Source organism: Falco naumanni, chromosome 1 (genome assembly GCF_017639655.2).
Source record: "Falco naumanni isolate bFalNau1 chromosome 1, bFalNau1.pat, whole genome shotgun sequence".
NCBI classification, from domain to species: Eukaryota; Metazoa; Chordata; class Aves; order Falconiformes; family Falconidae; genus Falco; species Falco naumanni.
The window spans coordinates 107031302-107056469 of record NC_054054.1 but is presented as its reverse complement, the minus strand read 5'-3'; the positions used below and the strand labels follow the sequence as shown (position 1 = coordinate 107056469).

Here is a 25168-nt window from a genome sequence, read left to right as displayed (position 1 = left end):
GCACATCAAAGCATACCCCAGGACTTCCCTCGGCCATGCAGAATGATGTTCTCACCTAATTGCCCCTGCACCTGCCTGTTTGAAACCAGCAGCCTCCCAATTTCATTTTTGTTTCCTACACTTAATTTAAGGCAAAACATTAGCAGCAGCAGGAATTTTCACCTCAAAGAGATTTAGTTACGAAGTATTCCAGCATCTTTTGAATTGAGCAAATACACATTCAGCCCAGACAATGGCTGAAGCCATACACCAATAACCTGGGCACTAGCAGAGCGAGATTTATGATGAAGGGAAGGAAGAGACAGGCTTGTTTGCCAATAATCCCAATTAGCATTGTGAGTCCACTCAATTCTCCTTAATTAGCACAGTCAAAAGAGCCCGGAGGCTTCTGAAGAGTCACGTTTTCCATGGCCCATGTCAGTGGCTGCAGTGATATACCAGGGTTTGGGTGGCCATGGCCACCCAGGAATGAGGTGGGAGGAGAGAACCGAGACACCTCCACCGCTTCCCTGCCCTCGCTCCTCCTCAGCTAGATGGCTGCTGCAGAACCTCACTTCCTTTTGATTGACAAACTATTAACCAGTTATCTTCAATAGTCCTAGCCCATGCTCAGGGGAAGGAAGCAAGATACAGAAAATAATATGCATATATTTATGTAAGTGGGAAATCATATCCCCCTCTCAGGATTCATTTTGCTAAAGTAGCTCTTCTAGGCCCCTCCTAAAAAAAGATCTTCATTCTCCTACTCAGCAGTGTAGTCCTCCTCTGTACTCGCCCCAGCTGAGATTCTTTTTTGCCTCTATACGTAGCAGACCAGAACTGTACATAGCATTCAAGATGAGATCTCACAGCAGAGGCTTATATAATCCTATGGTACTTGTATAGCTATACTAGAAATACCTTGCCTCACATAGCTTGATGTTTTTATCGTATACTAGTTGATTAAAGCATGATTAAAACCCTCCAACTCCTCAGTCACTAATGAGCATCCACTTTATAGCAGAGGTTGGGTGTTTTTTCTTTTTTCTATTAGCCCTCAAATAAATGACTTTTCACAGAAACTGTTTTAAGTTCATTTTCTGTTCCAGTTCTCAAGGTCATTCAGCTGATCTTGTAAGATACCTTAATACTCTTGAGTATTGATACCTTCCATCTCCAGTGCTCCGGCTGATGGCAGAGTAAACCCAGCAATATGGATGTACGGCAATTCCCTCTGGGAAAATAAGCGGCCCCAGCAGAGGCAGGTGTGCCACAGTCTCATAAAGCCACAACGCCAGCAAACACATGCTAAGACAAATGTCCATTAAAACATCCTCCTGTACCTGGCCCTGGGAATTGGAAATGGCTTCAAGGAACATTTTGCATTACCACTTGTTCCCAGTCCCCTCAAACAGGGAAGGAGGGACAGGAAGGGAGGAGCAGAACTAAAAGACTGGTTAGTAGATTGGAAAGATAGATTATCACTGCTAACCTACCATTTGTCAATCCAGAACTCTGCTGAAGACTGTAATTTTCTAGTCAACACTTTATAAACAAGGTCAGAGGAGACAAATGCTTCAATAAAAAAATATGCAAGATATCAGCAGAAGAACCCAGTCACGATCCTCAATCCAAAAAAGAGGAAGAGGTTGTTTATGCAATTAATGGGCCCAGAATAATGTCCTTCATCTCCATCAATGGAAACGGCACTTACAGTTCTTAAACATAAAGATTCAAGATGACAAACAGGAAGTCATGGGAAATAAAGGGTACCAACTGAATACATGAAGAAAGAGTGCTCTACAGAGCAAAATAAATAAATAAGTCTCAGTTTTGCTACCAGAGACCCACTGCAGTATTGCCTGGATGCTTGGAGCTGTGCAGCAAATGCCAAGCTGTGAGCTGCAGCCAGGGAACACATAATTAATGTGATTAGGAGCACACAGAGCTAGCATGCTCTGCTGACTGAAAAGCCCAGTAGCATAATTACTGTTTTCTGTACTAGCTCTATGTCTGAACAAATCTCAAAGCCTGGTTAGTTTTAGACTGCTGTGTAAACGTCAATAAAAATCCCAGAAGTGCCAGCTCATCAGCATTCTCAGGCACAGAAATGGTGAAAATATCACTGCATTTCCATGCTGTTAACATCAGGCAAGGAAGTCTCCATTCTTCAGTCTAACCTTACAGTCTGTAATAAGGTAACATCTCCCCCAAGTGAATGATTATTATGAAAGCTAATTAATTGCTTTCCAGTAATGAGAAGTCTTTCGTGTTCAAGGAAAGCAAAATTCACTACACAGGAATTAAACAGTGTTTATTGAAACAAAGCTCCCCCCATCTGAAGACCGGTTTCTGATTAATAACATTACAAATAAACTCAAAGAAACTGAACATACAAACACACAAAATATGTATAGGCAAGAAATGTGAGCTAAAGAAAAAAAAAAATCAGTCAAAAATCCATAGTATTAATTGAAGAGAAAACTAAAGCAATGCTTTGTAGTTCCCTAGATTTCCCTGGGGGATGGAGAGTCAATGCTTATCTGCCTTCTTCAGAAGAGACAATTTTGATTAATATCAGACCCATCTGACTCAGTCTATTAAACCCTGAAGGAAGGATATTCTTCAGATATAAGAGATAGGTCTTTGATTAATAATTCTACCAAATTGCCATTCCAAGCATTAACAACTGCATGGCACCTGTGGAAAGAGAAAGCCTTTGAATTCTATGGAAAGGAACTAACTTGCGCTAATAGACCTGTTCTCCTTCGTCCGGATCTGAAAGCTGTATGACACTCTTCCTCCTACCCTCCGCTGAACAAGTCAAGGTGTCAAGGTTGTCACTACTTTCTTGCGAAGACGACACAATGGTTATATAATTCAGCTTTACATACAGTAAGAAAGCAAAGTTACTTCAGACATTCTGAATGGTTTGTCTAAAGACCCTGGCAATCTGTCTAGAGATTCCTCTTTAGAGCTGTGACAGCTTAATAGACCACAACAGTCTACAATATCATTGCCATTAGAGTGCACTCTTAACTACCAGGGGCCTATCTTCAGAAATGCATTAAATCACTCATAGCCCACTACACTGGACTATCATGCATGGTGTAACTAATGCCAAATTGTCACACACCAAAGGGGGTGGGGTGGGGAAGTCCATATAATAGCATATATTGAGTTTTTCCCTGGAAGTCCTAACTTCAGTCTGTAGCAGCCTCCTCACACTAGCTGAGCATTTCTCCTGATGCTTGCAATCAATCTCTTGCTGTACTCTTTGTAGTTCACAGGTTTGACGTCCACTGCTGTAGCCTTAATACGAGATTCATCCTGTGAAACAGAAATATGGCATGTAAAAGAAGAATGCTAAGCACACCATGCATTTGGTTTTAATCTCCTTCTGCCCCAATAACTTACTGCTCTTGGTATCAAGGTTAGCTGGGAATGCAAACATGACTCCCAGAGCTGCTATTTTTCCATTTGAAACAAGCCAGGCTTGATGAACCTGGGAGGGAGCAGTGTTAATGACAGCGGATCCCTCCTTCACTGCTCAAGACTTGGTATTTTGTGTGACCGAGTACCTTTGGAAACTTTTAACTGCTTTTTAGCAAGCACCTTCAGAAGCTTCTCCCCCACAAACATAAGTGGAGGAAGCCACCTCCTACAGAGACAAGTCAAACTACAATACACACACGCAACATTATTTGCCTTTTAGGGGATACTTACGTTGTAAGTCTCCAGTTTTACTCTGATCCTGAACTCATACATGTTGAAGTTTGCGTTTTGGAACACTTCTTCAAATGCCTGCTCATTCTGTGAGAAGGACAAAGACAGGTATCAGCTGCAGACAATCCAGGCTTCCAGTAGCCCTATGAACTTTCAGAACAGCTCACCTTTTGCTGATGTTGGCAAAACAGTGGAATTAACTGGATCATGTAGGCAGAGCTGAATCTTCCATTGAATTTTAGATGCCAAAACCATAACTTCAAGTTTTTAAGGAAAACTTTAACTCAAGCTGAAAATTTTTTAGCCACATAAACAAAGCAACGTACAGTCGCACTGAATCTGCAACCAAGTGTACAGAATGAAAATACCATAAATCTACATGAGATTCTCTCATGCTGCTTAACTGTCTAATTCTGGTGTTCTGCTATGACCACAGGCGCTGACAGAGTTAACTATTTCCCTATTAATTGTTTCATTAGGCATTCTGTTTCTCTGCTTACCTGTCAAGGCTGTACATATACTTCACATCCTGACACAGACCCATTTAAGAGGATGTTCTACAAAAAATTGGATGCATGATTTGAACATGCTTTTGTAACCATTAGAAGACTCTGTCATATTTATAACATAAGCTGCTTCTAATTACCATATGAACACCAAACATCATCATCATTTATAACAGACAATTTGTCAAAACAGTAGAAAAGAAGCAGACAAGTTGGAGACTATGGAAAAAGTTTATTTTTGTAAAAATTAGTCGTAAAAACCTTTGCTGACATTCCACAAAAACTCTGCAGCACCATGATACCGACAAGTAATTATTATCCATTTATCTACCAGATGCACTTGACTTGATCAGTCACTCCAGCAGCAGATAGAGCATCTGATCTGGAATTGAACCCACCTCAGTTTCACTCATATTCCAAGTGTTACATCTGCTGTTTTTAAATGTGCGCAGCACTATTTTACCCTACACAGTGATTCTCCTAAGGTTTACAAAAGCACAACAAATGAAGGTGAACAGAAGCAGCTAGTTTCAGAGACTGCAAAATTTAGGAATATCCTGCCTGAATATTAAAACCCCCTTCTTCTGACTGTCGTATGGATTAGAGAATAAGCAAACTTGCTTAATAAAGCATTTGGCTTCTGTTTCCAGCTCTGCCACAAACTACGCTAACCATTAGTGAGTGGAAAATGCTGTTAGCATACCAGTCACTGCTACCCTACATTACCTCCTTTGGTAACAAGCACAGTGGAGAAGTAGATGAAAAACCTTGCATGCATATCTATGCTTAGCATGGTCACTGGCTGTACGTGGATTCAATACATACTGCGAACAGTGGAAAGACTCCCACCAACTTCACAGGATACTGCATCAGGTCTTCAGAGAAAAAACACTAAGAAAAGCTTACTGAAAATGCATCAAGTACCATTTTTAAAGGCTCATAAAAGTGTCAAATCAAAAACAACTTCTCCTGGAACACAAAGCATTCCCACTCATGGGCTCATTCCACATTATGTTCCATTTTCTACCCTCAGCCATTTCCATTAGGCAGCTCTTCAAAAGACATTACATGTTTGTACAGTTACATAGGATCTGCCATCTCTCCTTCCTCACCCAGTTCTCTTCAGCATTAAAAGTGACTTAAATTTTGTTTGAACTCTAGCTGAAATTAAGCATGACTGAAGTAAGAAAATATTGACAAACTTAGAATGTCTGAAAATGGAAATGCAAAAGTACAAGCACATTAATTAGAATGTCCTAGCAATACATCTTCCTACAGAATAGAGGTGGCCAGCCTTCTTAGCTCACAAAAACTTAGCATCCCAGACCCACAAGCTTTGTGCCATTTACCTTAAACAGCCAAAGTGCAGGAATTTTTCAAAAATCATGCTTGTACGTAAGTTACAGGAAAACTAGCCCTGCTTTGCACAAGCAGATGAGGTCTACAATAGTGTCTCAGGACAACCAGGACTACTACAACCTCAACAACCCCTCCTGCTTCATTTCTCTTCCACAAGCAATGGGTTAACCAACAACTATTATACCTATGGAGCCCTAGCATCAACCAGCCTTAACCTGGGATCCCAGCAATGCTCATATACAATTCAAGAACTTACTATGCTTTTCATATCATCATTAAAAAAAACCCCAAAAACAAAACCAACAACAAATCACAAAACCACATAGATTTTATATAGTAGACAACTGAAAAACAAGAAAAGATTATGTTGGTTGGAAGGAAGGAAAATGAGCAGGGAAGCATGTAGTGGCAAAGGGAAGAAAATACTGGCAGTGTTTAATGACTTACCACCTTAAAAAACTGTTCTTATACGTCAAAGAAAGATCACTTAAGCATCTCTGCCAATAAGCCATTTTACAAGTCATGGTTTTCATATGACCCGCAGAGTTTCTGATGATATTTGGTGGGGAAAAAAAGAGCCTTCAGACGTGGGCTAACACATATTAGTTCAAAAAGCTTCCTGCCTACTTAAAAAGATACATACAGTGTTCTGGAACTTTTGGGTTTTGTAAACAAATTTTTGGAACACGTTAGGAATAATGTCCTTAGCATTCATGGCTAAAACAGTTTTTTGTACCTAGATTGGAAGAATCTGCAATGATAAAACAGCCTGTCCTTTTTACTGGAGTCAACATGTGTTAAAAGCTGTCAGCCCTCTAAAGGCTGTAATACTATCGTTAAGTAATCAGCCCTCTCTCAAGGTCCAGGTGATAAGGACAGGCTCATCTCCAGCTTTTAACAGCCAAAAGAGCTCAGAGGTAGACAGACTGACTGTGGGAGCAAACCATGGGGGAAACCAGGCAAATCTCTGTTCTCCAGGCAGATGGCCCCTGGAAAATAATCCTGAGGAGAGTAAACAAGTCCCTGCCAAGAACTTGAGACTAGGGAGAAGCAATGATTTGTGAACTTGTAAAGTTCAACATCTGGAGAACAATCTTGGGCTGCCAGGCCCCTGAGCTGGCCTATCACCCAGAGAATGGTCAAGATGAAATTCTTGCCAAATGAAGTAGAATATCCCTTTCTTATGGCACTTTTGTATTTGTTTTAGTAACACTTAATTTCCACAGCAACTACATGAATATAACTCACTGCTTTTGCCACCTCTGCTAGCTTAGGAGTGCTATACAGGCACACACAGGGACAGATCAACACTGGTGTTCCACACATACCCTATGTCTTTCTCCAAGGTGGCTTCAAGATCAACCTTACAAAAGTACTTCTTTAGCAGGAGCATCAAAAAAAAGCAAGAAATTTCAGGGCAGCCCAACAACAAGATGCATGAAACATAGTTCAACTTCTAGACATTTATTAAAAATACAATAAGCTAATTGACTGACCTTTTCCTTCAGTTCTCCCAGGAAATTTGCGTTTTGCCCAAGAATGAATTCTGCTGACTCTTGGAAACAAGTCACCCACTGATACTCTAGGCAGTCTGCAATGGTCACCTAAAAACCAACAAAACACCAAAAGTTTATTTCATCCAGTTGCCTATTCCCCAAGGAAGACAGAAATGTTTCTTTTGTACTGTCTTATTTCACAGCTATAGAGAGTTTTAAGTTTCCAGTAATTATCAGAGCCCTAGGTAGTGTAGGAACTTTCCATCACTGAGGGTGGAAGGCAGTGACTTCTACCTTTTTTTTTTTTTTTTTTAAGCTTCATAGAATATCACAATAACAACTCAAGTTAATATTGACGGTACACTGTGTCACAGGAAAAGGCCAACAAGATAACAGTGGTACATACTGATGGATGTTCAGGTCTGTTCTGCTGTCGCTGATGAGCTGTGAGGCAGAACAGGTAGCCCAGAACAGCTAGCGCCAAGGGGGACACCAGTGAGACTGCAAACTGCATTTAGTTTGTGCATGCATGTGTTCACACAAGTTCTGAGGTAATACTATGTTATGAGGAAACTATTGAAACATTCAAGGGCAAGACAGAGCAGTAAGAAGATCAAGTACTAGCCTCATATACATTTCCTGGCTGCTTTGACATTTAGGAATGGGAAAAATAGAAGACACACTGTTCTGAAGGCCTTGATTGTACCCTCAGTATCCCCTTTATATTCTATGAGAATGATTCTGCTATGTAAAGTAGTTCATGCATTCCTAGAAGTTATCTGCTAGGAACTATTCAGAAGCAGTTTATGTTTTACTGAGACTGCAGGCACAGTTCCCTCCTCTCTGCATGCCCACCTGGCACAGCATTTCTAAGCAGCAGATACAACTTTAACTTATAATGTAAAAACAGAAGGTTGAACGCTTATAGTGTAAGCGGGCATCACAATAATAATCCCCAGACAACTTTCTGAAGCAAGCTCCATTAAAGCATGAGACAGAACAATACCTACCAATAAAAAAAAAAAAAGGAAAAAAGGAAAAAGGAAAAAAAAGCACTAAATATAGGTAGCAGCTGTAAAAGTGCAATTACTGCTCTCCAGAAATGCCATTGTACTTCAGTTTATCTTCACTACTGAAGAGGCGTAGGCCATCTGTACTCTGCACTGCATAGTACACTTGGAAACCAGAATCAACTGAGCTAGCATCAACTTTTTGGCAAAGAGAAAAGCTTTTAATTGGAGCACTAGGAAAACAAACTGCTAATCAGCTCAATGAAACATCCCTCACTCAGGTACAGCATACAAGCCATTTAAATATCCCCTAACCCACAGGCACCACAAACAGAGAAATGGCACTCTAACACCCCATTCTCTCCAAAGATTTCTATTTGGACTACACAAGGAAAACAGCATGAAACACTCTCCTCTAATCCATTTACTTACCAGAAGCATCATGCGGTACTTGAAGTTGGGGAATTCACGATCACACTTTTCACAACGATACAGTCCATTTTGTTGGTCTATCACTTTCTTATTGCAATCCTGAGAGGGACATGCCTGGTACATACAGTTCTCTTTGCGCAGATGTACGACTGTGCCCACACAGCTAAAATAATCCGCCTAGGAGAGTGAGTGTGCAACATTAGCCTCAAAATACTCAATGCTTTCCAATTCTGAATTAACTACAAAGCAAGGCACCCATACTTGGATGTTTAGGATTAGAAAGCTTAACTGCTATAGGATTATTGGGAAACTGTAAATCAACCCCTCTGTTGCAATAATTTTCAAGCTTCCATTACGTTAAAAGAAAGCCCCTACAGCAGGATTATTTTGTGTTTCCATTACAGGAAACTCCAATTGCTAGGTTTTCTTCAGATAAAGCATATTTGCTTCTCCATTGTGTCTGTTCAAATCTTTACTTTTTCACAGGATTAAGATTCTGCACTTTCCTATGCTTCTTCTGGGAGGCAATACAAAAAACAGAAAGCCTACTGTGTAGTATTACAGATAAGCATTTGATTAAACTATGGCCTACAGAACAAAATACCCAATCACCATAATAAAATAATCATCCTAATGGTTTAAGAGCACAGTCAAGTCTTTCAACAGATAAACAGAGGTGGCTTAAGCAGCATGCAAAAAATCTCACATAAAAATAGCTCAATTACAGGTAAAGGTAAAGTTTTTTTCCTTAGATAGAAGTTCTTGTGTATCCCAAATGGCTTAGCACTTACGTTTGGGAAAAAAATAAAAATAAATCAAGAAGCAGTATAAGTCTAGAGAGGTTACTGGACTGGAATGCTAGAGACCTGAATTTTATTCCTAGCTTTTCTATTGACCAAGTGTGCACCCTTGAAAACCACTTCCTCCTAATGCACCTGCTTCTCCCGGTACACTTTGTGCTATTTCTATGAACATCTTTGGGATGAACTCCCCCCTACCCCATTTATACAAGACTTAGAATTATCCCGCAAACACAGCATCATGTTCCAACACCAGCAACAGGCTTGAATTTATTAAAAAAAAAAAAGTATTTAATAGTGTAAGTTCTCAGAGAGTAAGCACATACTGCTCAACAACCGGACTACTTCAATAAACAGAACGTCTGCATATAGTCTAGCTTTTTATTTTCTCCCCAATACACAAGGCTTGCAATCAGTGGCCATGCTTTACCTTATCTCCTTGTCCCAAGTTCTCAGATTTGGCTTCAAACAAAGTTTTCCAATTGGTATTTGCTCCAGATGCTGGCCCACCCCTCACATCAGAAATTGAGGTACATTCCAGAAGCTGCCCCTCAGAGTCAAACCTGGAACCACAAAGATACACTTGTATTTTTGCATAGCAGACCATACGGACTTATCAAAAGCTTACATTTAGTTTTGTGTGCTTAATATGAGGGATTTCTTATCAATGATTGCAAAGGAAACAATTACAGTAATTTGTGTATATTGCAAACAAAAATAGCATTTCAGAATAAGTTAATAGTCCGACTTAATTAGCACAGTATTTTATAAACCCACAAAAGGAGGACAGCTTTGTTCTATATAACTGCAATTTGTTTGCCAGCTAGTGGTCAAACCACGCACTGCATACTTGTTTAAGGCAGTCAGATAACAAGATTTAAGGGCATCAAGATATTTCCATAATTAAAATTAAATTACATGGTACCATTATCTTCGCAGCAGCTTCGAAAGAAAAAGCAAATAGCATTGAAAAGATTATGCTTCCTCTGTTAAAATAAGAAAGCAGAGCTTTTCAGCAAACGGCTGTACTGTCATCCCATTGTGGTGTTTTTTGTGATTTGAGAAACACACCAAGCAGACTCAAAAACTGAACTCAATTGAAGTGTGACAGTAATAGCTAAGATCCACAATCAATTTTATCTTCAACAACCCTCTGAAGTATGGGAGAACCACAGCTCAATGACAAATGCAGAATGCCACTATATTTTATCCATGTTTGGATGATTTACCTAGAACCTGAAAATCCAAGATTCACAAATCTGATGCTGTCACCACTTAACCCTATTTGTACATACGCCATGCCTTACCTTATTAGTAGTTATAGCAGACAATTTAGCAACCATCTACAGTAGAAGCAATAAACCAGCAAGAAATCACTTTGTTTTCCTGACAACAATAAAAATGTTATTTTGCTATCTGAAAAATATCTGATAAGGAATAAACACTGGAAGAAATCAACATAGTTCCTCCAGTCCACACTGACAGAGTGCATATCAGATTTCATACAACGGAAAAAGCCTGTGAAAAAAATATTGTTCTCTCAGATCATGCCTCAGAAAGTAAAGCTGGTCAAGTCTGATTTCATGCTGCCTTCCAAGGCTTTGGGTCAGCATGCACTACTCCTATTTCAATTTTTCAAGGTCTGTCATGGAATTATAAGTTTTTGAATTGAACAACTTAAGAAGGACAGCCTTTCAGGCTCTAGTGCTTTCAAGGAAGAGAAGTTTCTACAACCTTGGAATCTATATCCTCTGCTACCTTTCTTCAGTACTATATAGACTGCTCAAGCACAGAGGAACAGAACAAAACAGAACAAAAAAGCACAGCAGGCTGGAATGAATCAACATAAACACACAATCATACCATCCTCGGAGCTTAAAAGCCTCTGGGCTATCAGGGTTGATAACAACTGTACTCGAGGACAGGACAGACAGGCTTCTACCACCAAAATCAGAGACTCTGGCTCCTTTGATGGCTATCACAGGTTGTCTAGAACCATCAAACTGTTCAGCCTGCATGTACGAAAAACAGAAAACATTAGTAGCACAATATGGTACAAGTACCGAGCTTGCAGTCATAATTCACAGAAGACGACAAGAGACTAAACCCGAATCAAACTGTCTCACTGTATTTAGAAGGTAAGGCTTTAAACAGTATCACTAGGAGCTTAAGAAAAGGCAGCTAACAATTAAAGCTCTAATCCCAACAGCCCATTTTTTGTGGACCCAGAGAATCCTTAAGTCACACCACTACTTTGGGCAGGGGGTTGGGGGAACGATGGGTCCCCTCCACCAGGAGTTTTACACAAGGATTTTAGAAAGGGAGACTGGTTATAGGAACGGGGGTTTCTCTGAACAGGAGAAATTATTTGGTCAGATTAGACTCTTCAGAAAATGAAATAACTCACTTGGCTTGACTGAGCCAATCATGTTTATTCTACTACTTCAACAACTACTACAAATACTACTACAAGAAGCGTACGTATGCTGACCAACACTTTCCCTCAACTTTCTTTCCATTTTCCGTTTTTAATCTCATAAAGCTGCTTTAATGCTGTTCAGTTGACATCAGTTTGTTATTTGAGTAAAGTCTGACACTAACAAAGAACCTGTTGGCATGAGAGAGATTTTGAAAGGTATAGATTTTCTGGACCCCACACCACCTAGCAAGCAAGGGGAGGATCGTGTGCTTAGATTACAAACAAGCTAGAGTTAGCAGTAGCGTTCACTGTATCCATGAGATGCAAAAAGAACACAAAACATCCCAGCAGTTAGGGCAATGACTGTTACAAAGGAGACAGAGATCCTAACCCTAACTGTGCCAGCTGCAAGCCATACGTCACATCCCCTCCACGCTTGTTGTTGTGTCTATTCTACAAGCAAGCAAGCAGATTTAACTTTGTAAAATGCAGACCCTGATCTCTGCAGGAAGAGTTATGCCAGGAATTGATTACCAGTAGCGTCTCCTATAACAACTTGGTGCAACCTCAAAACTTTGTGATATCGAGCTTTGGTTTATTTCATTTATATCAGCAGATGGTTAATGGTGTTTAGCTACCTACAATATCAGTGCACTTGATCATTTAGCCATAAAGCATCACTGTCAAGCTGGTAGGATCACTCCCATTTTATATACTGGAACATAAATCCCTAAGTATCTACAACATCAGTGGAAAACAAAGTAGCCTGTTAAAAGGATACAGAAGCAGTTTACTGCAGCTACTCAAACTTTCAGCTCCAAGGTTCTGATGCTTTAAACTCCTAGTCTGAGATACAGCCTCTCAACCCCCTAGTTAAGTAGCAATTTATGCAAGGTAACATGTATCCCACCTTACAAATAAAATTCATGTCAAATGAGACAGCTGTAGCCACTGGGCTTTTCCATAATCAAACTGCAACTCGTATCTTTTCCTAAACCAGAAGACTGTTATCTTCAGTCTTTGGGTTTGAGACATAATGTCTGCAGTTGTTCAGAACACATTAGTCAGATCATGTCAGCAGTTTGTCAGAGAAAGGTTAAGAACATCACACCTGAATGCAACCAGACAGTCCTTCACCTTCTTTCTGCCCCTGATCCTTGAACACCCCGGACTCTGTCTCAGTGCTATGCCCATCTCGGATGACAAGAGCACACTCAGTTCCTCACCCTACACAAAGGAACCTTTGCTTAAGAACAGGTAAGAGAGCACATACCTCATTTCCCCATAGCGTAGCTGTCACCAGTTTCCCTGATGTATCCATCAGATGCACGTTCCTCTTTGATACCTCCCTATTGTTAGCTTTCACTGTAATTTTAGTGACATCTTCATAGCTCTTACAAATCCCAATTACATCTGAAAAACAGTTACAATTTAGAGTTACTCAAGGGTCACAGTTGGGGAATACAAGATCATAAGAGAAGAATTCAAACCTACTGTCAGATTTTTACCTTGTATCCTAGCTCCTTATTCAAATCAAATCTGATATGGAAATTAAGTGTATTATGGTAGGAATGCTCCACTACAGAACTCTTCAGTGCTTTAATTTTGTTGATGAATTCATTAAGATATTCATGAATGCAAGCCTCACCACATTAGCAAGATCAAGGCATTGTACTATCTTTTCCCATCACATTCTGTCAAATGACTTCAGCCTCGATTCTGTAACACACTTGCTGTTTAAGCACAAGTCTCTCAAGCAAGGGGTTTAAAAGTGACTAACAAAATGAAGCAACAGGCTAGTGCCTTCACTGTAGCCCCATGACTATAAGCTGCAACTTAGATGGGTCTGCATGTTTGGGTAGTAAGAGCTAACGCAATCCCCTTTGCACTCCCTAAAAATATACCATTTTTTAAATATTACAGATCTACCTTTAAAATTCCTAGCTGAATGCCTCTGAATCACAGGCATCTTGTGCCTGTGAAACCTGAGAACCCTCGCCCCCACCCAAGCCTCTGATTTTTCCGGAGTACTCTGCCCAGCAAATTACAGAAAAACAAACCTCCAATACTTCACAAAGCAAGCCAAAACAGTCATGCAGCTTGGACTGGGATGCAATGAATTATGCCAAAATCACTACAGAGATAATTAGATAGTGAAAGAAAGCAAGACCACAGAAGGTATGAAATGCACACGTGCTGAGCAAGGACATTGTTCTATCAGCCCTCTTCTGTGGAAAACAATGATCATAGTACAATTTGAAGCACAAGTTTGAAGAAAAATCATTATATGTTGTTAGCAGAACAGGACAAAGACACCTTAACAGGAAAGCTACCCGCAGTATTTTTAATGGCAACCAATGGATAACTTCATTCAAGACATCCCAACACTTGAAGCATTGTATGCTCACTACCTCCCCAGTATTCAGGATATAAAAGTAAAACTGCAAAGCTTTTGAGCTTGCCATTTTGCTAGTTAGACTGACCAACAATCGAGTCCTTAGGTGTGTTCTCCAAGTCAGAGATGGATACAAACTCAAACTGAACAGATGGAAGATGCTGGGCATCATCACAGGGCACAACTGAAGTCTCATTAGTGAATGTAATCTCATAGTCATTCTTAACAGCTGTATATTGCTTGTTAGCAGTCTTCAAATTGCCTTTGGTAAAATAATATACCTACAGGAGAAAACAATGAAACAAAGGATATTATCAGAAGTCAAACAGAGAAAATAGATTGTGTTCACCTTTAAAAATCCTTGCTATGCTGAAGTTCCTCTTTTCTAGCTCTTGTTAGTCTATGAAAGCACAATGCTACTATACCTTGTTCAATTCAATGAGTGGAAAGAACTTGTCTGCTTGATCATTGAATGCAGTAGCTCTAATCTCACCCTGCAGGAAAATAGGAGAGCTGGTCAGAACTGAAATTCAGCATGAAAAAAAAAATAAAAAGAAATCTTTGCAATGTTAAGTGGCATCAGTTCTACAGACACAGCATGGTCTGCCAGGCTAGCTCCAGGCATGTGAGAAACAAACAACATTCTCTTTGCATTTGTAGTTATAGCTAAAATGACATTTTCTACACCTGACCATCAAATCACATATTCAAGTCTCATTAGTATATCTAGAATTCCACAATTAAATGCATAAGAACTACATATATCCTATATACACCTCTGAAAAGGTATTTATAAAGCTAGCATTAATTGCCATTACATGCAAAGAAAAAAAAAAATCAATAGATCATGCAGTGCCACAAGTTAGCACACAGTATATTGTGATGTATCTCCCACTCACACATGATGTCAGGTCTTTAAGTACGAATTAACAACAATTATAAACTCATTAGATATAAAGAGTTTTTAAAAAAATTTCAATACAGACAGTATGCAGAGAAAACAAATGGCTGGTAACAACATGTTACATTATTAACCTCGCATTTTATACTAAACATAATCTAGCAGAATCGTTTGTTTTCACGACAGAAGGCTGTAATTTGGTAAGAGGTTTGACAAACTGCAAGTTTAGTTAGATTAATCAGATACCGTTCTCCAAACAAACCACAGATGAAATTTCCTAGTATTACAATAATTTGTACTCCAATTTCCTCATGAAAATGAAAGCTTATAACTTGGAGGCAATGCTTCTCTCACTCCTCTTTTTGTAGCAGGTATCTAAGCAAGGATAAGACCTCACTCAATCTACAGGAAACCACCACAAACCTCAGTATTAGGTTGTCAGTTTCCATGAACAACTACATTTTGAAGCTGCAAAAATTCAGTCACACACTACAGACTCCGATGAAAAATAATCAGTAATGCCATACATTTAAGACTTCATTCTGGATAAAAACTGGGTTGTTGATGCTCAGCTTAATGAATACAGGAATACAAGTTTCAGTTGTAATAAAAAAAACATTTCCTATAACACACTTTATTTCCTCTATTCTGTCTTTATGAAGGGTTCATCAGCATCTGGCATACATTATCTTTTTCTCAACATATGACACTTACACTTTCATCAACTAGCTCTACAGAAAAGAGCTTTCCTTCACCGCGGGAGTTGCTCCATGTGCGGATCTGGCCTTTTTGGGTAACACGAGCACAAATGGTCCACCTGAAATCAGGGGGTGGGGAGATAAACAGCATCACTGTTCCATGTCTTTTTTTTTTTTTCTTTTTTAAAGCAGAGATTGAATTGACAAACCTTTGGAACTGGAATGTCACTATTTAAAAGCCAGAATCTTCCCACTGCACCTCAGCAATTCCACCCAGTTTTCTGTTGCTTCCTGTTTTAACTTGCCAAGACCATCAAAGGCAGAAAGTCGTTCAGAAAGCACCAAGGCCACTAGATGAAGCATCTAGTATGATAACAGTAGCGAACATCCTTCTGCACAGAAGCAGGCCTCAAAACTTTTACTCTTCTAAAGTACATTTCTCATAGAGCAGTTTGCCTGTTCTGAAAAGCCCTGCTAGAACTCAAGAGCTCAATTACAGGACTCGTGTTTAACTTAGGTAATCAAATCAGTTTGCATAACTTAAAAATGTCATTCACGAAATAATTACATCCTCATGCTTTTCAACAGAACAGTAGCCAAAGTGAATAGCTTAGTGAGCTGTTTTGTCATTACGTTACCAAAAAGAAGCTTGCTTTAGGAAAAAAACCCCAAAAGTCAATTGATTTTCAACTCCAATATTAAAAACCTATCAAGCTCAGCAGGGTAACTTCACCAAGACAATGCAAAGGCAAATCTCAGCTTGCTGGAATGTTTATGAAATAACGAAAGAAAAAAAAAAAGGTAAGAAAAAAACCCCCAACTCCAAAAAACCAAACCAAAACAAAAATGCAAACAAGAAACAAAACAAAAGAAGCAACCCCCCTACAGCTGTTTCTATGGAGGTTTTGTTTGTTTGTTTCTCTGGGTGGTTTTGTTGTTATTGTTGGTTTTGTTTGTTTGAAGTTAACCAATAAAGCCAAAAGAACTCAAAGAATGATTAGACAGAGATTCATACACTAGAAAGCAAAAAGAAGCTATTGTTCCCTCATGCCCGTGATATTGAATAATACCTGGCAAACCATGATAACTCACTTAGATTGGTATGGGTTCAAGCTGGCAATCGGCACTACTTTGGCCTGTGATCCCCCTGGTGTCTTCACTGAGCTGGGAGTGCTCGCTTTACCAAACTGGTTTGAGGGAGCGTGGTACTTGACAGCAGCAGGACCTTTCAAAAATCACAATAAAGCACAAAGGATTTCAGCCTTGCAGTCAAAAGCCAGGTTAAACCCAACCCACAGAGCAAAGTCAGGCAAAACTCTGCCTTCTACGCAGCTCCCCACAGCGTGGCGGGAAAAGTTACACTACACTTGCCACGGAATAGACACTTAAAGCTGTATTCACTGGGCTCTGTGGGCACCACAGAATGGCTAAATGTTCATTGAATCACTTCTGCTCTTGGCCACAAGTATTTTCTAGGCTGCACACTGATGCAGAAGAGACACTTTCAAATCTTTAGAGCACTTGCACTGGAAACAGAGATGTGTCCAGAGTCAGTCACTTAAATACGGTCCAAGTGGGAAACAACTAGTTAGCAGTAAATTCTCTAAAATACGGCACATCGAGCTTTAGATCTACACCATCTGGGGGAACAACTGAGGAGCAGTACCCCACAATCAAATAATTTCCTGACACAAAGCAACACTACTAATTTTAAACTGAATCTTGTCAATGTGTAAGCATAGAAGTCTTATGATCAGCTTTAAGTACAGGAAGGAAAAGTTTGTTTTCTGATGCAGTAAGCAAGGGCCAAAATTTTACTATTTCAAAGTACTTCTTAAACACAGGAGTAAAGAAACAGAGAAGTTAAAACAGTACCAAGAGCTAGGAATGACAACTGTTGCTTCCAAAAAAGTCTACAGGCTGACATTTTAAGTTGACTGTCTTTTTCAGTATTTCACTATGTAAAGTCTTGACCAATAAGCCGTATTTATAGATGTACTACCAAATAGTTTCAGTCCTGTGCCACCTAAACTGTTTGGTCTCAATATCCCAGCATCAATAACACACCTGGCCAGCTCCAAACTAGCCTGCTCGGGTGTCCACAGAGCGCTGTTTCAAGAATGCAAAACTGCATCAGAGGAAATGTTCAGTTTACACTGCTTTGTCAAAGTTGTTTCCTATCTTTGTTTCCTTGGGGAAGAAGAGTGAAGGCGGTGAATTTTAAAAATTCACCATTAAATGCAAGCGTACAGCAGCCTCTTGAGAGAATCCACCTTGTCAAGCTATGGATTAGTCATTAAGTGTTTCTTGTGCAACACCATTAGAGAAAGGATCTTTTTGAAATGTAAGCTGTAGCTTTGCAATGCAGAAATGCAAACCAGAATTCCTGCCCACTATTACTCTTACCTGCTACTGACAAATTGCCGTTTTGTTGCTGTGGTTTGCTGGGTGCTGGATTTGCTGCTGGAGCTGAAGAACGTTGCTGCCCTTGCCCTGGTAATCACATGGAAAGAGACCATATAGTACAGTAGGGAGCACAGTAATTAAAACTATGCTTAAGCCTTTTTAGGAAATAAGGCTTGCATGAAAAAAATAATTTAGAACACAAGCTAAAATTCAGGTGTTATAGGACAGCAGTAGCAAGCTCTCTGTTGAACAGTATTACCATGGAGGAATTCCAGTCAGATATCTTTCCTCAAGCAGCTGCTTTCTACTTTGAAAGAATTCAGGGTTGACAGTTATTTAAAAGGACAGCACTGAAGTAAACTTGACAACCTCTCAGTTTTTATAGGCTTGTATTGCTCTGACAGGTAGTTTCTGCTACTACCTAGCAGCTAAGATAAAAATCTGTAGGAGAATTCCCTCTTAAAGCTCAGACAGGGCCAAAACCCACTGGGTAAAAATCAAATCTGAAGTTAACACAAGACAAAGAAAACACCTTCTATTTCCAAAATATGAAGATATTTAATGTGGGGGTGATGGAGTTATCATCTCAGCATTCATCTGGGTCCCTCTTGGGACACAGCAATATATTGCTTAGGGAGCAAAGTGATGCCATAAGTACATATCATGCATTTATGGCTTTTTTTAGATTCCAGGGCTTTTACTTGCCTTACATTGATGACAAATTACAAGAGAAAAAGCAGAGTGACATTATCTAGAAAAATAGTACATTAAAACACTAATCTCCCATTCAAAAAATCTGAATTCCTTTGCAGAATAATTATCCTATCATATCTTGCCTCCAGATGAGAAAATATCCAACATATTTGTCTTTTTGAACACAACTAATTCTCAAGCCATCGGTTTGCAAGAAGTCCTAGGCCTGAGCAGGCAAAGTGTCTATAATTCGGGATGTGAGGAGGAAGATGGTCAGAGAAAATGGAAAAGAAGGCCAGACCAAGCCCATAAGCATCACGAGCAAAAGCAGCAGAGAATCTCAGAACAGAAGGGCAAGAAAGGATCACACAGAACTAAAGTAAAGGAGCAGAAGCAACACAAGGAGGTTTAGTGTCGCCTGATGTTGTGTAGTCTACAGAGGTAACCCTCTGGTTATTTTTAATCCAAAATAAGGTCCTTGCACAAAACCCAATCTGCTCCTCTAACTTGCCGCAGTAGAGTCACATCGGTGAACTGGTGACAGCAGTCTCCCTGGCAACAGAGTGACGTCAAACAGCAATGTGTATTTACTGCAGAATCCACTAGATGGAGAAGCCAGATTTCACCCTTGCTCAGCTGCCTCAGGTACTCCGAGGACCCCAGTCAGGGTCAGTGCTCCAACACCCCAAATTCATTTTGTGGAAGGGAAGAAGGAAAAAAAACCCAATAAAACACATTAAGACAAAAATATGTCTGGTCAGGGGCAGAATATTCAAGAAGAACAGGCATGCACATATGAAACAGCAAGAGACTTCCTTAGACTTCCTTGCTACTTTTGTTCAAATAATTTTTTTTCCCTAGGACTTCTTAATTAAAAAAAAAAAAAAAAACACACAAACAAACATTGCCAAAAACCAAACAAAAGACTGTCACATATATTAGAACACTTGTGTATTATGAAACACAAATTCACATTTTAATGGCTGCCTACACATAGCCTGGTGTTTCTCAACAGATTAAGAATATATTAACACATCTGTGCATGTGTTCAAATACAGAAGTAGCAGAAATATCTCTCCAATTTTCTCACTTGTGGAGTCTAGGGACTCCTAAACTACGTTTTTTGGTGACTGGTAGCCTACAGATCATTAAGGTGCTCACAAAACTGATGACTCTGCCTGGTTTTCACTGTTAGTTTTTATTAGCGGAAGCTGAAAAAACCACTTGAAATACCTGATCCATTTCTGCTGCATATACTGGGTTAGTTAAACTCAAGACCTTTGGCCAAAGCTAGCCACACAGCCCACTCAAACGTAACAGCCATCTAACAGTGGTTCTCTGCTTCCAATCATTTGTTACCCAGAGGTATTGCTACAGTACCATGGTGACAGAAAACCGCACAGTAGCATGGAGGGAAAGAGGAAGGAAGAAAATGCATTTTGAAAGAATGCACACCAAATCAAAATGATGGGAAGGGTAAGAATAAGGAGTTCAAGTGAATGTGTAAGTATAAAAACATTTCAACATTGAAAGATTAAAGACAGAAGTTAAACGTAAGTAGCAAGTAATTGTCATAGTAAGAAGAAAGTCCAGCATCAAACTAATTTGAATGAGATTAATGACAGTAATAACATTAGTTCTTGTTGAAAACTAGATGGTAAACTGCTCAATCTTAATTTTCAATACTATTATGAAATGCTGCCTGTAAAGTTTTTATGACATGTATTAAGAAGCTTGAGTCTCCGGCTTCCTTGTTAGGCAGATTAACCACCTACTGCTCAAGCGAAAAGTGGCCAAAAGACAGCTTCTCACTCCCTGGGTCCTACTGTGGTATTACGGTCTAGGAAAGACTGTCCCTCAATCCTAGGTCTAATAATTTGAAATCTAGATTTCAAAAAGTAGGACTAAACCCTCTTTTTAAAATACCTGAACTTTTTCCACAAAGTGCTCTTAGATACTCATTCTGCATTAGCTGGGTGTTCCTCAAAAATACAATATCTCAATAAATACAGGAATTTAAAAGAATCTGCAACTTGGAATACACCTCTGCCATTTTATCACGGCCTTCATGACAAATCGGGCAGCCTGCAGAGCAGAAAAGCTGGGTTAAGTATACTTAATGTAAATCATTACCATCTTTTGTAACTGACACCTTATTTAGCATCAAATAAAAAGAGTATGAAGCCTGCAGAATAACGTCAGTGTTAAAATGAAGTGTACATCACATCAAATTTGGTATCTGTTAACTACCTAGCACAAGACCACACTTACTACAATCATAGACCTGTAACATCTCCAAAAGCATTTAGATTTGAAGAAATCATTGCTGAATACTTTTGTAAGTCCAAATGAAGAACACAACTTTGATCAAAGTAATGACAATTTTACCAAAATTTATAGTCTTAAAAGGTATATTTTCAGTTCAGTTCTAAAAGATACCACATTCCCAGTCGTTTCCAAGCAACAATATGATAACTGAAACACACTATAGTTCACAAGCTCTAGTATCACATAAGCAAGGGAAATGGTAGAGAGGCAAAAAACAGTCTGCTCAATAGCTATTCTGAAAATCTTGGTCTCTACAGCAACTGTGGGATTAAACCATAAAATCTGAGATGTCAACACATTTTTTAAACAGCAATTAGCTAAGTAACTATCAAAGGAACAAAGGATTCTTTAGGCTCATTTAACAAACGCCCCTCTAATTCCCTAGGAAAAAGAAAAGTTAATGAAGAAAGATGACTTTGCTTTTGCAATGAAGTCTAATTTCTGCTTCAATTCGCGAAGTAGGTTTTAAAGCAGAATGGCAGTGTACCTACCACCACTGTTTGTCCCAAATATCCTACAGAAAATTGTTGTCATTAATGCATGGTCCCTTAGTAACAAAAATATATTAATTCACTTCCACCAGAAAAAAAAGTCTTCAAGAAGAGCTATTTGCTATTAAATTTTATCCATTATCTGTATATACATCAAGACAGAGCTGTTAAAATATTTTCTTTAAGTGCTCATCAACCTCTCTCTTTTTTAAAAAATCAGACCTGGAAGAATAGAACATACTGTTGAATGTACCCCAGGGGAGAAAAATATGTATTAAGTCAAAAAATGTTTGCCTCAGAACTGTAAGCTCAGCACATGAAATGGTTACTTACGCAACATAATAAAAATAAAAGGTCAGATTAAGGTCCACTCAGCGCATCATCATTTTTAGATGACTGGGTTGGAACGGGTGCTTAGGGAAGTCTGTATGCTGGCTGTGTTTTCATAGCAGTCTCTCATCTATGTAGTTCAAGCAATCTAAGTTTTAGTGCTTCCTGAACCTAACATTCATGCAGAGGATGTATTGTTATGTTTAACAGCCTTTAATGGATTTTTCTTTCACATCTAATTGCTTTTTGAACCTGTGCCAATTTTTGGCACCTACCTCAACAAATTCTGTAATTTAACTATGCACTGTTTGGGGGTGCAGTACAGCCTTTGTTTTAAAACCACTACCTGACAATATGAGAACTAAAGAGCATCAAATGAACATAGAAGAGAAAGTGAGACTCATCATTCTTTATTCATCCCCTCCATGCCATCTTATACTTTCACAGATCATTATTACATCTTCTTCCTGCTGTTTTCTTTCCAGACAGAAGAAATTACAATCTATTTGATTACTCATTATGAGGAGACATAGAATAGCTTCCGCATACTTACTGGAACTCTACGTAGAGACCACTAACGTATAATAAAAACCTGCCGATGTTATCATAAGGTATAGATACTTCCCAATACGATGTAGAGACTGAAGCTCCAGCAATGGTGTAGTTTATCAAAATATGAACAAACCCACTTTGTGTAACACAAATAGAAAGGATTGTCAAGATCTAGACATCACTTCCAGGTATAAGAAAGCTGAACATGTCTGATTGCTTCTTTTCAAGCAAGAGAGACAGACAGTGAAAAGCTATCATAACAGTCTGTTCAGAAAGGTATTTGTTTACAGAGGACACTCACCTTCATTGTACGGCACTGGATTGCCAATATTCCCACCAACCTTATCAGCAGTTTTCAGAACATTTAAATCCATCAGTATAACCACTCTCCTACAAACACAGAACAGACAGCAATAAAGATTTCCACTGCCTCTGCAAGCTTATCAGACTCTGGATATCCTTTGTTGCAGATAAAAGAACCAACCATCAAGGGCTGGTTCTTTGGACAAGGGATCTGGAAGACAAAAGCTCTTCACTGTGAACTTAGCCCTCTCACGAGGTACAAGTAGGCTTGAAACAGTGTCACATTTCATCAAGGACAGCTGACAGTAGGCTGAATAGGCAAAAAAAAATAGCTTGAAACTAGTGTTTTAAAAGTATCAAAAGCATGCCATATTTTACAAGAGAGAATATACTTGCTGCCTCAAAAAAGTTATATTCTCTCCACAAAAATGCTGGAAAAGAACACGAACCTCAGCTCATATTTTCCTAGACACATCGTTTTTCTATAATCACTCAGCTTCCTTCTCATTTTACAGTATCCTACCTCCCTTCCCTCAAATTTTCACAAAAGACCAGATTCCACAACACGTAACTAACAAGAAATCTTCACTGTTTCTTTTCCACAGCAGATAATTTTAAGTGGATGAAGCTTTGTACAATTTGGAATATTCCAACTGGAAACATCTAATTACTATATCACTGTAGTAGATATCTCTGAATCCACTTCAGACACATTCTGTAATTTTTTTATTTCTGCTATAGCTTGTGCTGTGCACTTTCCCTCCTGCACTCTGAAGACTGAATATTTTCAGATAATCCAATCAAAAGCATTTGGCCTCTGCTTAGTCACGAGGGACAGAGCACCCACTAGTGCAGCTGCCTTTCTGTAGGATCATACTTAAAGAAACATATATACCTTCCATCTTTCAGGCTGTTGACAATGAATCTGTTAACCTGGCAAATACATTGGGCTGATAAGCGTTCCTCTTCCACCAGAGAGTTCAGCTGTGTTGCCAACATGAACGCTGCAGAAACAGAAGAAAAACATTGAAACAAATAACATATGCCAACCTTAAAAGGGGCTGCCGTGGCTGACCCCAACTTTCAGCCAATCTAGTGTTGCCTTAGATCTAAACCTGCTTAGTTAGTTAGACACATGGAAAAGAGTGTAAGTGCTGACAAAGCCACCAAAACTGAGCATAAACTATACTGTATTTATTCCCCAAACTTCAAAGCACAGCGATAGCCAGAAGAGAAGTCAAAGAAAGATTAAGCTAAATTACTTTAAAATACAGGTGCACACTTGAGAGTCTGAGGTCCTTATACAAACCACAACTTCAATACTCATTTCAACACTCTGCACCTTAGACACTAGACTGGAAACTTTAGCACCATTGGTATCCTCAACATTTGCAAAAAATCTCAATGCAGCTTGTTGTACTTACAGGAGAGTGTGTTAACCCCATCACTCATCAACACTCGGTAACGTGGTGGCCCGTTTCCTGTAGCTATAGCCCGTGTATTCTGCAGGGAAACAATAGATTAGCTCTCATTTGTTCAGAAACTCTTCAAAACCATAAAGTGACACCGTTAGCAAGTGATCTACCTATTCTTTTGAGCACTGACATAAAAAACGTAGCCCAAACCATGTAGAACAAAATTAAGAGTGCATCAGCCTGGCTCAGCTCCTCTGCAGAGAAGTTTGGCTGCACTCAGAAACCCACGTGGAAGCACACGCAGTCACTAATGCACTAGCACAAGAGGTAGCGGAGAGTACTCACAATTACTTGCAGCACGGGTTTGGAGACGTTCTCCCCTTGCATTATCGCCTAGAAAAAAGAAAGGAAGACCCTCAGAAAGGTAACACCACCTCACTCAGGAACACTTCGAGAGCCACTGGCGAAGAGAAATTGCCATGGAAGGGCCAAAGACGAGGGAATAACCGTCACCATTAGACTCGACCAGTGCCCTTCCTGCCTCCCAGCACCGAGCTCAGTTCCAGGCCTGGTTTGTCCCCTCAGGACCGCGCCAGGCACGGTACCCAACCCCTTCTCCTCAGGCCCAGGCCCGACTAAGCCTTCACACCCAAAGACCGAGCCCAGCCGAGCCCAGCCCATCTCCCCTCCCCCGCCACACCATGAGAAAAGGCACTAGCCCCTCACCGCGATGGCACCCTCGCTCAGTTGCACGCTCATGGTGCTGCGTTTGCTGCTGCGCCCCGCCGCTGCCGCCAAATCCTCCCGCCGTCCGGAGCTGCGCCCCCCACTTCCGGCGCGCCGGTACGTCAGCGCCGCGCGTACGCCTGCCGCCTGCATTGCAGCGCGCCCATTGGCTGCCCGGCACCGTACGGCGGAAGCGCTGCCGG

General features: G+C 39.9%; 1 protein-coding gene across 2 annotated transcripts; it reads right to left on the bottom strand.

Moving 5' to 3' along the window:
• Window positions 1-2272: 2272 nt before the first annotated feature.
• RPA1 (replication protein A1) lies at window positions 2273-25084 on the bottom strand. Of its 2 annotated transcripts, none has more exons than XM_040615486.1 (17): window positions 24966-25084; window positions 24585-24632; window positions 24249-24327; window positions 23720-23828; window positions 22823-22911; window positions 18128-18214; window positions 16814-16946; window positions 15738-15840; window positions 14548-14616; window positions 14211-14403; window positions 13001-13140; window positions 11172-11320; window positions 9739-9871; window positions 8509-8685; window positions 7067-7174; window positions 3706-3792; window positions 2273-3309 (listed from the first exon to the last, which is right to left on the bottom strand). In XM_040615486.1, exons 1-17 carry the CDS (start codon window positions 24996-24998, stop codon window positions 3202-3204), a joined length of 1845 nt encoding a protein of 614 aa, XP_040471420.1. In that variant the 5' UTR covers window positions 24999-25084; the 3' UTR covers window positions 2273-3201. The 2 variants fall into 2 exon arrangements, with proteins under 2 accessions (XP_040471420.1, XP_040471430.1); XM_040615496.1 differs by having other exon boundaries at window positions 24983-25027.
• Between the last annotated feature and the right edge of the window lie 84 nt (window positions 25085-25168).

Coding starts and splice junctions, on each gene's coding strand:
- RPA1 (XM_040615486.1), bottom strand. CDS start 24,998: ATGAGCGTGCAACTGAGCGAGGGTGCCATCGCG. Junction 14,617..15,737: donor TAGAGCTAGTTGATGAAAGT/GTAAGTGTCATA, acceptor ATTTTCCTGCAG/GGTGAGATTAGAGCTACTGC. Junction 3,310..3,705: donor TAAAACTGGAGACTTACAAC/GTAAGTATCCCC, acceptor TCTGTTTCACAG/GATGAATCTCGTATTAAGGC.